The following is a 16,101-nucleotide window of genomic DNA, read 5'->3' as shown; positions in this document are numbered from 1 at the left end:
TGTGCTGTACTTCTACGCGCCCAAATCTATGTTCTCCACCGCCACCAACACGCACTGACCAGCATGGTGCAGTTTTACCCCCCCCGCCACGACCCGAACGGCATGGGGTAAGCGCCGATCCAGTCGTAGAATGATCACAGTGCCGTACGTGCGCATGTACATTATAGCTCGCAGCGCATTGTGGGAGCCAGTAGTACAGCTACACCACAAAACATAGCGCATTGTGGGAGCCAGTCTTACAGCTACACCACAAAACATAGCGCATTGTGGGAGCCAGTAGTACAGCTACACCACAAAACATAGCGCATTGTGGGAGTGGGTCTTGTCAAACTAATGGAGATCAGCGCCTCCGTGTGAATACAAAATAAACCAATGGATGCCGCTCAGCCCGAGAGGCGACTACCCAGTAAACTAGCAACGTTGGCATGTGCTTGGAACCATTGGACGAACGTTGGCCCGACGTTCCATGTTTACTTTGTCGACGGACTTCCAGATGTGAATTGGTAATTTGACACAATCAAATAGAAGCTATCGCATTGCCATGGGTTCGTGTTTTGCTTTCACAGTAAATTACAGTCAACTCTCAAATCATCATAGGTGACGTCGGGTTATGGATGGCCCCAGGAAAATAAATGCACGCATAAAGCAAGGCGCTTACACACGGCCATAGAAAGAAGCAATTTCTCTTGTTGACCGACTGGCAATATGGGGTGAAGTAACAGAATGTGTCGTCCATATGCATCACTTCTTGAAGTACCCGCTTTCATTAGCAACACGCTTTTGGTCATGATGGTGCCGAGCCATCGACCCTGGACGAGCGAGGAGCGGGTCTCGTAAATCTGACGGAGACGCTTAAAGGCCCGCGCCTCTCTCGCCCGGCTTCCGAGCGTCGCGGCTCTTGGTTCCGCGCCTCGAGTCACGGACATTGACGCCTGCGAAATACTGCGCGTGTTACACATCATCATCATCACCATCAAACCATAATACTGTGCGTGTTACACATCATCATCATCACCATCAAACCATAATACTGTGCGCGTTACACATCATCATCATAGTCAAACTATAATACTGTGCGCGTTATACATCATCATCATAGTCAAACCATAATACTGTGCGCGTTACACATCATCATCAAACCATAATACTGCGCGTGTTACACATCATCATCATCACCATCAAACCATAATACTGTGCGTGTTACACATCATCATCATCATAGTCAAACCATAATAGTGTGCGCGTTACACATCATCATCACCATCAAACCATAATACTGTGCGCGTTACACATCATCATCATCATCAAACCATAATACTGCGCATGTTACACATCATCATCATCACCATCAAACCAAAATCCTGCGCGTGTTACACATCATCCAGCCGAAATACTGCGCTCGTTACACATTGCATCACCATCAAACATAAATTCTGCGCGTGTTCCACATTGCATCACCATCAAACCAGGGTGAACGTAAAAGGCGTGGACAAGCGCGGATAGGGTGCCACGGTGCCCAGATGTAACAAAAAATATCTAATACCTCAGTGGGCTTTACCTGGTAAGATAAAACGTTTATATTTTATTTTCTATATATTTTTTATCATTTTCTTGCCTTTTCTATACTTTGCACTCCTATCATGTTTTGTACTGTTAAAAAGAGCTGTATAGCTCATCCGATTCCTCCAGTATAAATGCATATTCTGTTTCTGAATACCTCGCCTGGAATACAGGTTGTGGGTTCAATTCCGACCCTGACGATGCCTGTATATTTGGAGTTTGCATGTCTCTCTCCCCGTGGCCATGTGGATTTTTCTCCGGGACCTCTGGTTTTCCCCTCCACAATTAGAATCAACAACATCATGCGTTTTAGCGTTTTTGGCTGCTATACATTTCCACATGCTAAGCCACTTTGTTGAGCTATCATTTGTGGCCAGGTCACCTTTGAAAACGAGCTATAGAGCTCAGTGGGCCTTACCTGGCAAAAAAAAGAAAATAGTTAGGATAATTGTGCGCGGTCGTGCGTTGCTATAAACGTATCAGGAAAAACGCGCGTCACGATTCCTTTCTATCGCTGTCTCTTTCTCGTTTATTCCACTCCGCCCCCCACTCCACAGAGGCAGGAGCTTTGGGAGGCGAAAAAAGCACAAACAGTAAGTAGTGGCGGCGCGCGGATGAGACCTCGCCGAGACACGAGACTTACATCACCGCACCATCGCCGACAATCTCTCTCAACGGCGTCTATTCTTAGGCGGGGGAAGTCAGGTTATTGCCGCTGTAAAGGAGCGCCGGACTCACTTCTCGCATCTACCGGAGTTACGCCCATCAGGGGGAGGCTACAGCCCTGTTGAGAAGTTATTATTGTTCTTGCGTTTCGCCTTCTCCTTTTGTGTGGCTCATGTCGATGTAGAGCAACAACTGCAATTTAACATGCAGGTGGTCTAAGCCAGTTAACCGCGTCAGGAGCAGTAGCGCAGTGTATCGCCGTGATGTCTCCTTCGTATTTATCAATCGGGCATCGCGTCGTTATACGTTGCACGGTCTGTTCTGGATGCCCACAGTCGCACACTGCTGGAGACTTTTTCATTTCCCATTTGTGCATTGTGCCCGTTCACCCAGAAAAGCCTCACTCAGCCTCGTGGCTCTTTTTTGCGAGGGTCCTGCCAAAGTTTTCACAGCAGGGACCCCGTCGATGATCGCTCTGTATCGCTCCCAGATGAGCAACTGGCGGTGTAATTTTTCACAGTGGCAAACTTCGCACCGTGATGTTTTGGCACGCAACGGCCCGCCCTCGAGGGTGTTAACCAGGGCGGCCGCTGGATTCGAAGCGTGAGTCTCTTGCGGCTCGCGGATGACTCCCGGGGCGCGACGCCGTTGACCGACGCTGGGTGCGGTGGCTGCTATGGGACGTGGGCGCCTTTTAGTTAAGCGAAAACGAAAAAACGTTGATCAAAAAATAGACGCAATGTTTTTTTGTTGCCGACTTTTTTTCTCACACGGCTGCCAGCAAAAACTACAAAAGCATGCAATGCCTTAAATACGTGTAACCGATTTGGGGAGTGCTTCCGGAGATCTGGATTCAGGAAAATGAAAAGCGACAAGCCGATGTGCCTGAAGGGGGTGGTGGGGGGGGGAGGTTTTTAATTTGGTGCGCATTGCCCGCTCCAGCGTGTCGATCAGAATCGTGGATGCAGACAGAGAAAATGGAACATAAGGTGAATAAAGGAGAGCTTGCGAAGACGCATTGGAGAGGTGCATGCTAAACGTTAGGCCGAGAGACAGAGAGAGGAACGCATGGATTGGAGAAACTAACAAACGGTAGAAAGACGTAACATTGACTCACTAAGGAAAGCAAGCGGGATTCGGCAGGACACGTCCATCGTAGGGGCCGTGGCTGGCGGTCGAGACTTAGGACAGAGTGGCAGCCAAAGGTGGGAACACCCTCAAGAGAAGACGTCCATTGCGGAGATGGAGCGATGTAAACAAATATTGTGCATGAGATGGATGGATTGTTGCATCGCAGGACTGTTAGGGACGGGCACTGCTTGGGAAGGCCTTCATCCAGCAGTGGATTGATCATGGCCGTTGATGATGGTGCTGATAGTACGTTGGAAAGACGGAGCAGTTACTTGCTCAACCAAGTGTGGAGTGGTAATAATAATAATAATTTATAAAGCGCCCTTAAACAATCGTTCTCAGGGCCAATCTCATGTGACCATTTCGCCTTTATAAACGGAACATTGTCGGCCAGCCACAGCCATGTGAATGTGGCCATGCAACCTCAACTACGATCCCTATAATGAACCACTGCAGCCTGTGCTCTTTTAATGGAGGAAGAATAGTAACACTACACGAACTTTCGATCCTGATGCCATCTCATGGCCAGCAAAACCTCGACATCGGCATTGAGCTGATGAACATTTGGCTGCCATCGTGCGTAAGCATAGAATGCAATCTCACGTGTGCGAGCAGGAGCCAATGCAGCAACATTTAAACAATCCCATGGCAGGGGTGACTGTGGACAGAATAACCTTTGTTGCCTTCCCACAATGTTGGTACTTTATCAACACCAGGGGAGTGACATTGACCCGGAACTGGGGAAGGAAACGGATGACCTTCCGATGTGAACATTACGCTCCGTGTAACTCTTCACACAACGTCTCATTGTTAGCGGGTTGTTGTCGCTGCTGCTTCTGCTGAGAGTTTGCCTTGCGTCTCTTCCCCCACGCGCGCCCGTCCACGTGTGAGATGAAAGAGGGGCTTTTTATCAAAGTCGACTTTCCCGACCAATATTATCCATGAGAGGTTTTTTTTTTTGGGGGGGGGGGGGGGGGTTAGATCCCGTAAATATAAACGTGTCGTTAAACCCGTCACCACCCGACACAGCCGATTAGTAAAGGTTTGTCACATAAACAGAACGTGCCAATTCGTTACTGGTACAGCACACCGGTGTGTTGGAGAGTAAACCCACAACAATTACAATGTGAGTCGTCAAATTGTTTAACGACATATTTGTATTTGCGTGGTCTAGTCCCAAAAAAACCCCCTCTATTATAGGGGCTTTTATTTTGAAATATTTGTAGTTTTGTGAAAGGGGAGGGGTGTGGGGTGTTTTTTTTTAATTCACCACTTGGGCCTTTAAGATGGGGCACTTTAAACAGAGCACTGCACGCGCAAGTCTCAGAACCTCACCAGGTTTGCGCTCGAATCATGCTCGGATGGGCGACCACTACGCATGGCAGGTGCTGTAGGTTTACAGCCTGCATGGTGGAAAACAGCAGATGGCAGCGCAACTACATTCCATTGTTTTACACCGCTCCCACATCTACATATAGAGAAACCACAGACTCGCCGGGATAAGAGATGGAGCGGTGGCGAATCTTGCGACCCCGAGTTCTACGGCCGCCCACCTTTACCGACCTGCAGTAACCAGCGTAGTTGAATCATGGTCAAGTAACCCCAACCCCCCCACCCCGTCGTGGGGAGGCCCTCATCCAGCAGCGGATCGGCAGGAGGGGGCCGTGCACACGCGCAGACGGCACCTTGCGCGCGTCTCTGCGCGCTGCTTGGGGGTGCGCTGTCTCACATCGTCTCTCCTTGCAGCCCAGTTCCCATGTCCGAGTTCGGGCAGAACGTCCTCGCCATGTCTCGCGACTCGGGCTACAAGTTCACCGTGGAGTTTGAGGTGGGGGTCCTGACACGGCTTCGTTTCTTTCTCACCAGTTTCCCCGCGGGCGGTCACCGCTAGACTGGAGGAGGAGGTGGCGGTGCACGACTCCGAGTAGCCGCGCTCATAGCGAGAGAGCTGTTCGGGATTGTGGTGTGGGCTGGCTGCGGAAAAAAATGTTTAATGGTTGCTGGCCCAGACAGATCCTCCTTATAACTCTTCTATCGCTACTAGCGTAGTTTATCTTCCAGTGCAATTTACTGTAAACTAAACTTACTTTTTTTTTGTTACCAGGTAAGGCCTCCTGAGCTATACAGTTATTTTTCAGTTATGACTTGGCCACAAATAAAGCTCAACAAAGTGGCTTATCGCGTGGAAATCTATCGCAGCCAAATAATCTGAACGCATGTTTCTAAATGTGGAGGGAAAAATCCACAAAGCCACGGGGCGAATATGCAAACTCTAAATATACAGCAGGCGTCACGGTTGTGATCGAACCCACGACCTCCTGTATACCAGGCGAGGGAGTTAACAGCTCGCTGATTCCTTCACCCATGACGAGGACTCGCTCTACCAGACTGTTTCGTTAACATCCACAGCGTGTCCAGCCGTCACGCTGCAGATCACAACAACACATTCACTCACCCACTCATCCACCCACCTACCCACTCACTCACCACACTGCAGGCCACGACGCTTCTCTTTCTGCTTCTTCCCTCACGGTGCTCCACTTTGGAATTCCCTCCCATCGTCTGTCCCCCCCACCCCCCCCCCCCCAAAACAAAAGCTCTTACCACAATAAGCCCGCTCAGTTCATGAAACGCGTTCCGCTCTTTATCCGTTACAGCTTTAAAACGGTGCCGTTTGTTGCTGGCCGCTTGGCGTGTCTTGGCCTTCGGACCCGTGCTGAGCGACCGGCGATAGCGAGAGCGAAATAAAAAAATAACAACGCCACCCCCATGTGTCCCCAGCTGAAATGAAGCCCTGGGGGCTTGTGTTGTTGACAAAATCGCCCGATTGGGCAAGTAGACCCCATCGTGTCAGCCACCCGCTGGCAGGCAAATTGTGTATCCAGAGGCCAGACAGGTCCCCCCGCCCACAACCCCCCAGTTAACCTTGCCGCAAATCTTTTGAGAGCCAGCAAGGGCAACTGTCCACCCACAAACCAGAGCTTCCAGACCGTGAGTCATTCGTCCAGTCGCCAATTAAAAACAATCCCATCCGCCCGCCCGTCCCCCCCCAGTAAGAATAATAAACAAGGTTATAATAGACACATTGATACCGTGGCCGTTATCATACGGCATGGCTGGTGGCAGTGGTAAAGCCCGCGCCTCACGGCAGGAAGGGCCTAGGTTCGATGGCGAACACGGGAAACTTACTGTGTGGAGTTTGTTTTGTTCTCTCCCTGTCCTGCAGGGTTCTCTGGTTTCCTCTCACAGCAAACTTCCACCACCACCCGCCGCCCCCCCAAATAATCTAACTGGTTTTGACTTAACATGCCAATGCTGACAAATAACCTTAAAATGATTACATTTGGATTACATTTTCATACAGATCACACTCAAATATGATTATTCATGAAGGATTCAATCTTTGACCACACTTCCTCTTCTCACAAGTCTGACGTATACGTATTTCAGATGGTATTATACTTCACGCAAATATTAATCGAGCAGGATTCAACCATTTACGAGGGTTCAATCATTTACACCTCTCGCACAAACTCTACGCAAGTCGTAAGCGACCGTTGCCCTTTAGCCCGCGGAGTGGACGAGACCGGCCAAAAGAGACGACCAACCACGAACAATGCACAACGCGACGGAGGCCCAAGATAATAGATCTTAAATTTTGACTTAAAACTTCGTATCCAATCCGAATAGTGAAGCCCGCAACGGTGGCTAGGCGAAGCGTTGGCACTCTTGCTCCGGGATCAGGTGACGACCTGGGCTACAACAACACCTGTCCGCCCACGTCACGACTGGGCAATCTCGTGGGGGGCAGTGGCTTTGCCCCTCCGCCACAACTGCCCCCCCCCCCTCTCCAGAGATCCCCCCTGCCATGGCGAACGCACACGCGTGTGTTTGCGTGCGTGCACGAGGGTTTGAAAACAAAAAGAGTGGTGGGAACAGTAGTTGTCGCACTTGCGCTACGAACCTGGTTCCCCCAATACATTCTGAGGGCCTGCTGCTAGTATCTACGGCAAGTGATGTTTGAGCCGGTGCCTGGGAATCTCCTAGGCCGACTCAGCCTCAAATTAGTACCTGGTGCGGTGTGTAAATATCGGCACTCGAGGGAGGACGTTCGCCCGGCTATGAATGGTGCTGGCCACACCATCCTGTCATGTGGCATTTCCAGCCTTAATAGGTGCTCGCAAACAGAACTTACCCCGAGCGACTATAAAGTCGACAGAAGGGCACCTCTAAAGTTGTGGTGTATTTGGTTAAGCGGGTGAGAACTCAAAGAGACGAGGATAGTCTCACAAGCGAGAGTGACCTGGCTCGCCAACATGCAAGCACAGCAGTGAAGCGAAGTCGTAGCTAAAAAAAAATACAAACAGCCATATCCCATTTTAAAACGTAACGTTGAATAATAAATTCCCTGCAGCGCACACGGTGACTCGGGCACGTTAGTTTGAGACTGACCAGAGTACAATTCACGGAGCAACACTGCACGGGAAACGGGTGACGAATGGCGCTAATAAACTCTGCGTGTGGATTCCGCAGGAGCTGCGGTTGATAGGAGCGGAATTTTCGCACGAAGCCGCGGACCACTTGGCCAATCGCGGAAAGAATCGCTACACCAACATCCTGCCGTGTGAGTCGCTCACGCACGAGGCGTGCCGAGGGACGCCGATTAGCCCGTCGTGTCTGCGAAGCCGATAAAATAATATCGTTAGAGTTGTTATTATTTAATCTTGATTTGAAGCTTTCGGTAAAGTCACGTGGGTATAAAATAAATCACGACGTTTCGGGCGCAACACAAGCGACCGTCATCAGGTGGGAAAGACAATGTATTCAGCGCCGTAACATGGCAGGGATGCCGAACAAATGACGATGACATTACACGCGACATCACCCCACTCGATTTAAGACCGGAAACAGGAAGACTTCTTCACAATTCTGACAAATCGCCTGATGAAGCTGGTTGTAATCACCGGCGAAAAGTCGTACTCAAATTGTTAACGTTGTGGGTTTACTCTCAAACACACCAGTCAGGGTTGGGATCGAACCCACTACCGCTTGCATACCAGGCGAGGTCGTTAACATCTCATCACCGTGGCGTCATTGACAAATGAACCCTTTTGCGGGACCCCGGGGTCCCGAATAAACGGAAGTCAAAATCGTAATTAATACAAAAAAAATTGGCGACTCCGTCCCACCGCGCAAATCAATCCTCTGGTTCTTCAACAAGCACCCTGGGTCGTTGCCAAAATTGCCGTAGTCATAAACAAAACTTTGAAACTTTGATTAGCGCATCGTGTAGAGCTCGTCGAGCGGAACCGATCGCCGTATCGTTCGTCTTCAACAGACATGAAATGACGTCGCAACGCAGTTTATGCGAGTGTCCGGGGGGAGCTTATGGGACCCCGGAGTCCCGCCATAAGGTTTAATTGTGTTGAGTTTTTAGTTACTTGAGCTCGCAGCAGCAGCAGCGTCACCGAGTAATCCGTTTAATTTTAGTCTACGAGACGACCCTTTGAGTCACCCTGGCCGCCACTGTCACCTGCAGATGACTTCAGCCGCGTCATCCTGTCCAGCATCGAGGGCGAGGAGGGGTCCGACTACATCAACGCCAACTACATCCCCGTAGGTGCCACGCAGCCTCTCGGCTATCGAGTGTGCAGGCCGTGCAACCGCACACCGGGGCCCACGGGCGGGGTCGGAGGGGCCCTGATGCCGGCCTACGAAGAGAGGAGACATTGGACAGGGGAAGGGGGTCCCGGTGGGGGGGGGGGGGGGGGGCCCGTTTCATTGCTTACATCGGGGCCCATTCCAGCCATGCTAGGCCAGGCCACTGGCCCGGCTGATGCTCTATTTGAATACCAGAGAGCAGGATGACGGACAGGATTGATGTGACACTTGCGTGACACTCACCTGACCCTCTTCAGACATCGCCCCCACATTCACCCGAGCCGGAGTAAACGATATCTGGAGGCACACAATCCGCACACCATAGTGCACACCGCATCACACACACCGCACACCACAGTGCACACCATATCACACACACCGCATCACACACACACCGCATCACACACACCGCACATCGCATCACACACACCGTACACCGCATCACACACACCGCACACTGCATCACACACACCGCACACCGCATCACACACACCGCACAACACATCACACACACCGCACACCGCATCACACACACTGCATCACACACACCGCACACCGCATCACACACACCGCACAACACATCACACAATGAACAACACATCACACACAACACATCACACACACCGCACACCGCATCACACACCGCATCACACACACCGCACACCGCATCACACACACCGCACGCCGCATCACACACACCGCACAACACATCACACAATGCACAACACATCACACACACACCGCACAACACATCACACAATGCACAACACATCACACACAACGCACAACACATCACACACACCGCACACCGCATCACACACACTGCATCACACACACCGCACACCGCATCACACACACCGCACACCGCATCACACACACCGCACAACACATCACACACACCGCACACCGCATCACACACACCGCACACCGCATCACACACAACGCACACCGCATCACACACACACCGCATCACACACACCGCACACCGCATCACACACACCGCACAACACATCACACAATGCACAACACATCACACACACCGCACAACACATCACACAATGCACAACACATCACACAATGCACAACACATCACACACAACGCACAACACATCACACAATGCACAACACATCACACACACCGCACAACACATCACACAATGCACAACACATCACACAATGCACAACACATCACACACAACGCACAACACATCACATAATGCACAACACATCACACACACCGCACAACACATCACACAATGCACAACACATCACACAATGCACAACACATCACACACAACGCACAACACATCACACAATGCACAACACATCACACACACCGCACAACACATCACACAATGCACAACACATCACACAATGCACAACACATCACACACAACGCACAACACATCACACAATGCACAACACATCACACACACCGCACAACACATCACACAATGCACAACACATCACACAATGCACAACACATCACACACAACGCACAACACATCACACAATGCACAACACATCACACACACCGCACAACACATCACACAATGCACAACACATCACACAATGCACAACACATCACACACAACACATCACACACAACACATCACGCACACCGCACACCGCACTCCACACCGCACACCGCACCGCACACCGCACGCCGCGTGCCGCACCCCAGGGCCACCGCTCCCCCAAGGAGTACATCGCGGCGCAGGGCCCCCTACCCAGCACGTGCGACGACTTCTGGCGCATGGTGTGGGAGCAGGACTCGCGCGTCGTCGTGATGCTCACGCAGTGCGTGGAGAGAGGACGGGTGAGCCCACGCGCGGTACACCGCACACGAGACACTCGCTCGCTCACGAGTGATCCCACGCAGGACACTAGACGCTCGTGGCGCTCAATCGCTTGCCCATTTGTCCCGTCGCTTGAGCGTTCATCCTCTCGATCGTTCGCTCGCGAACGAACTGGCCATGGCATCGCAGTGCGGCAGGGAACGACGAGAGCGATGAGGCGGATTTGCGCAACGAGCGTCCCTGCGGGTCGGCTCATGTCCGTGGCTCCGCCCGCAGATCAAGTGCGAGCACTACTGGCCGTTCGACGAGGAGGTGGTGGACTACCGCGGCTTCGTCGTGCGCCGCATCTCCGAGTCGGCGCTCGCCGAATGGACCGTGCGCGAGTTCCAGATCGGCCGGGTACGGCGCAGCCGATGCCCTCCCTCGCACGCGTCGGCGGTGGTGGTGATGCTTGCGATGGTGATGATGGTGGTGATGGTGGAAGTGGTGGAGGTGGAGGTGATATATACGATGGTAATGGTGGTGGTGATGACCGTTGGTGGTGGTGGCGATCATGGCGATTAGGATGGTTGGCTACGTACGGTGCAAAAGAAGTTCAACGTACATATAGTACGTACATGATGGTGGTGATGGTCGTCAATTTGGTGGTGGTGGCGACGGTGATGGTAGCGACCGTGGTAGTCCATGGAGGTGTTGGTGATGTTGGTGATGGTAATGGATGATGTGGTGGTTCTGCTAGCGGCAGTGGCGATGGCGATGAACGATAATCACACCTACGGCAGCAGCAGCAGTAGCAGCGACAACAGCGTTGGCGCGTTGACATTGATCAATGACGACGGACGGGACGACTGCGCTAACGACGATTGTGCGGTGGCAGGGCGGGGAGACGCGCGTGGTGCGGCAGTTCCACTACACGGCGTGGCCCGACCACGACGTGCCGAGCGAGAGCTGCACGAGGCGCGTGCTCGAATTTGTGCGCACCGTGCGTTGCCACGTGACGCCGGGCTCCGCGCCGATCGTCGTTCACTGCAGGTAACTGTCGCCGCACCGCTCGCTAGCTCGCTCGCGCTGCGAACTACTTTTTGCTTATTTGCAGGGTAGATTTGAAGTTTTCGCGACTGCGGGGATCCATGCTCTTTTTGTTATGTCGGAAAAGTCACGTAGGTATAAATTCCGATTTAAAGCTTTCGTGACTGCAAGGATTCATCTTCTTTGGTTCTTTCGGTAAAGTCACGTAGAATGAGAATAAAAGCTCTGTCGTCCCGACAGTTTTTTGTTCCTTCACCTGAAGAAGGCCACTTGTGTTGTGGCTGAAACGTCGTGAGAATTGTATTGTTTTATTTTATTATTTTATTCTCATTCTACGTGACTTTACCGAAAGAACCAAAGAAGATCACGTAGGCATAATAAAATAAAATTTAATCACGACGTTTCGGGCGCAACACAAGCGTCCGTCATCAGGTGGGACAACCACAGCAAGAAACAATTGCTGAAGTGGGCAGAATTTATTTTATTTTTTTATACCTACGTGACTTTACCGAAAGAACCAAAGAGTATATATTTGCAGGGTGTTTAAAAGAGACGGACCCAATTTCAAAGCAGTACATTTCACGATGGCAACATGTTATAATTGCACAAAAATGTACAAACGGTTTAATGAGTTATTAAGTTTTACTAACCATTTTATAAATGCTCTATGTGCCCTCCACCTGCTGTACGGACAACATCGAGACGATAGTTGAATTCGTCCCAAACACCTCTCAAAATGTCTTCTTCCACTGAAGTCACCACTGCCGTGATTCTGTTTTTGAGGTCATCCAGATTAGTCGCTAATGGTGGCACAAAAATACCACGGTCTTTGACGTATCCCCACAAAAAAGTCGCAGGGTGTGATATCTGGGGATCTTGGGGGCCAAGATTGTAGCGCCAAGCCTTGGTGTCCCGTGCGACCTATCCAACGTTGAGGCAGTGTTGTCTTGCGAATGACTGAGGCTAGGGGCTGTTTGTGCGTTGGAAGAGGCATCTAGCGGTAATAATTCGAAACTCTATGCTCCGCCCTTTCAAGTGGTAAGAGTTTCATTGATGGGCGGTTCGTGGTTGCAGAGATATAGCGATTTCAAATCGGGTCCATCTTTTAAAACACCCTGTATTTTAACAGGTGCAAGGCTCCCGAAGCGACCTGGCCATCACAAATGATAGCTCATCATCACGTGGAGGTTTATCGCAGACCAAATGCTCCAAACGTGTGACGTCGATTCTAAATGTAGAGGGAAAAACCGAAGGACCCGGAGAAAAATCCACGAGACCACGGGCAGAGAGACACGCAAACTCCAAATATAGAGGCGTGAGGGTTGAGATCGAACCCACGAGCTCCTGCATACCAGGCGAGGTAGTTAACATCTCGCCACCGTGACTCAGGATGGGGTCGGGGGAGGGAAGCTGCTGGCCGATTGGGTACCCTGAGCAAAAAATATTTTTGACGGCCCCCCCCCCTTCTTGGCTTCTAGATTACGCATCGTACTGCAGTCCCTCCGCGTGCTGCCTGTGCAGTCCCAGATCACCGTCTCCAAGATCCTTCGAGGACTCGCTTCTGCCTGTCTCTCATCTCACTCGCCTGCCTCTCCCCTCTCATCTCACTCTACTCCCCTCCACGCACTCTCCTACCTCTCCCCTCTCATCTCACTCTACTCCCCTCCACGCACTCTCCTACCTCTCATCTCACTTTACTCCTCTCCACGTACTCTCCTACCTATCCACTTTCATCTTACTCTATTACCCTACACTTTCACTACTCCAGCAACAGACAACTTTTGTTGAAGCCCCCAGTCAACCATCACTCGGTGGGAGGTCGCTCCTTCTCCTGTGCTGCCTTCATGATCTGAGACTTCATATCATTCGGGGTGATTTGGTCTTAACAGGTGTTGCCATCTCTGTGCCACCCTGAATGTTGGATTTTTAAATCCATTTACCTCTTCAAAGTTTCATCCCAATATTATTTTAATCGCGCCGCATTGATCTCGTTGATCGCTCCGTGCCGATCGCTCCATGTCGACCTCGCTGCATTGATCTCTTTGTGTTGACCGCTCCACTTTGACCTTGCTGTGTTGGGTGCTCTGTGGCGAATGCTGCATGCCGACCGCTCCATGTTAACCACTCCACGTTGACCACTCCGCGTTGACCGCTCCATGTTGACCACTCTGTGTTGACCGCTCCATGTTGACCACTCTGTGTTGACCGCTCCATGTTGACCGCTCTGTGTTGACCGCTCCATGTTGACCACTCCATGTTGACCGTTCCTTGTTGATCGCTGCGTATTAATCTCGTCGTGTTGACCACTCCATGTTGACCACTTCGCGTTGACCACTCCATGTTAACCACTCTGTGTTGACCGCTCTGCGTTGACCGCTCCATGTTGACCACTCTATGTTGACCGCTCTGTGTTGACCGCTCTGTGTTGACCGCTCCATGTTGACCACTCCGCGTTGACCACTCCATGTTGACCGCTCCATGTTGACCGTTCCATGTTGACTGTTCCATGTTGACCGTTTCTTGTTGATCGCTGCGTATTGATCTCGTCGTGTTGACCACTCTATGTTGACCACTCCATGTTGACCACTCCGCATTGACCGCTCCATGTTAACCACTCTGTGTTGACCGCTCCATGTTGACCACTCCGTGTTGACCACTACATGTTGACCACTCCGCGTTGACCACTCCATGTTGACCACTCCATGTTGACCACTCCGCGTTGACCACTCCATGTTGACCACTCCATGTTGACCACTCCGCGTTGACCACCCCATGTTGACCATCCCTTTGTTGACCATCGCTTCTCGACCATCGTCGCAGCGCGGGCGTGGGTCGCACGGGGACGTTCATCGCTCTGGATCGGCTCATCCAGCACCTGCAGGAGCTCGACTTTGTGGACATTCTGGGCCTGGTGGCCGAGCTGCGACTCCACCGCGCGAGCATGGTGCAGACAGAGGCAAGGAACCCGCAGTAACATCACCACCGTCACTGTCACTAGCGTCTTCACGGTACGGCGCACGCATCATCGCAGCAGACGTCGGTGCCATCGGCAATGTCATCTTCGTCGTTGTCATCATTGCCATGCCATCGTCGTCACTGTTATCTTTGTCGTCTTCATCAATGCCAATTTCATTACCACCGCCATCATCACTGTCATCATTAATGTCAACATTATCAGTGTTTTTGTGTCTGTGTGACTATTCATATGTATATGTGTGTATCAGCGGTGCTTGCTAATAGCACTTACCCCACAATTCAGTTTAGGCTATATGGGGGAATCTTTGTCTTTGCCTGTGTACGGGTGGCTAATGCATGGTAAGTTGGCACAGTGGAGAGTGCAGGTGGTGCATCTGCCAATCATCTCAATCGGTCAACCCATAACACCTGGGTCTATCCTGTGACCTGGCAGCAGAAAACCTGCCACACGTCAAGCGATGTCATCAAAGTGCATCTGGCCTACCACAAGCGCCACTTAATGGCGAATGGCGGCTGCTGTTGTGTGCACTTGATTGTGTGTGCTCATGAGTATGTGTGTTTGTGTGCAAGCCCCATGCATGCATATTTACGTGTTCCTGCGCGTCTGTATATCGGTGGTGCTGGCCAACCACCCCATCGTGTACCGTGTCGGCCTTCAAAGGTGCTCGCTAACAGCACTTGACCCAAAAGCCTGTTGAAGCTTAAAGGCTTAGAAGGGGGCATTTATCTTTCTGTATCCATGTGTCTGTTCATGTGTGTGTCCCTGGCGGGGAGCGGTGGTGCAGCGGCTAGCGTGTGGTGCTACGAACCCGGTGACCCTAGTAGGATTCCCGCTCAAGGCACAACACCGGTGACGATTATCTAAACCGGTCCTGGGTCTCCCCTAGGTCGACTCAGCCTCAAATGAGTACCCGGTGCGAATGCGTAAACATCGCCACTGGGGAGATAAAGGCGGTCGGTGATGGGTGCTGGCCACCCACCCCCTCGTTCGCTGTTCTGGCCTTGATAGGCGCTACTCGCTAACATCGCTTGCCCCAACAGTCTGATGAAGGCTATACGGGGGATCTTTGTCTCTTGTCGTTACATGGCAGGTGCAGTACGTGTTCATCCACCTGTGCGTGCTGGAGATGTGGAGGCAGTCGGGCCAGGCCAGCGGGCTGAGCGAGGCCGTGTACGAGAACGTTCGCTCGGGCGCGCTGCTTCACCCACCCGGTGAGGGTCGAGGAGGGTTCAGACCAGTGAAAACTATTTTTTTGTTTTCACTACTTTTTGTTTTACC

At 51.5% G+C, this 16,101-nt stretch overlaps 1 protein-coding gene across 1 annotated transcript in view; it reads left to right on the top strand.

Moving 5' to 3' along the window:
* Positions 1-16,101, top strand: part of PTPRO (protein tyrosine phosphatase receptor type O) — a 45,387-nt gene that overhangs the window by 24,890 nt on the left and 4,396 nt on the right. The window contains exons 5-13 of the mRNA XM_032960081.2: positions 2,118-2,153; positions 5,104-5,185; positions 7,891-7,981; positions 8,897-8,973; positions 10,703-10,837; positions 11,094-11,216; positions 11,695-11,849; positions 14,667-14,802; positions 15,914-16,034. Coding sequence (XP_032815972.2) covers positions 2,118-2,153; positions 5,104-5,185; positions 7,891-7,981; positions 8,897-8,973; positions 10,703-10,837; positions 11,094-11,216; positions 11,695-11,849; positions 14,667-14,802; positions 15,914-16,034 — 956 coding nt within the window. The remainder of the gene's footprint in view (positions 1-2,117; positions 2,154-5,103; positions 5,186-7,890; positions 7,982-8,896; positions 8,974-10,702; positions 10,838-11,093; positions 11,217-11,694; positions 11,850-14,666; positions 14,803-15,913; positions 16,035-16,101) is intronic.

Source organism: Petromyzon marinus, chromosome 24 (assembly GCF_048934315.1).
Source record: "Petromyzon marinus isolate PM22_M1 ecotype Great Lakes invasive population chromosome 24, UKy_Petmar_22M1.pri1.0, whole genome shotgun sequence".
In the NCBI taxonomy this organism is placed as follows: Eukaryota; Metazoa; Chordata; class Hyperoartia; order Petromyzontiformes; family Petromyzontidae; genus Petromyzon; species Petromyzon marinus.
The sequence above is the reverse complement of the archived record's forward strand: the minus strand, read 5'-3'. Positions and strand labels throughout refer to the sequence as shown.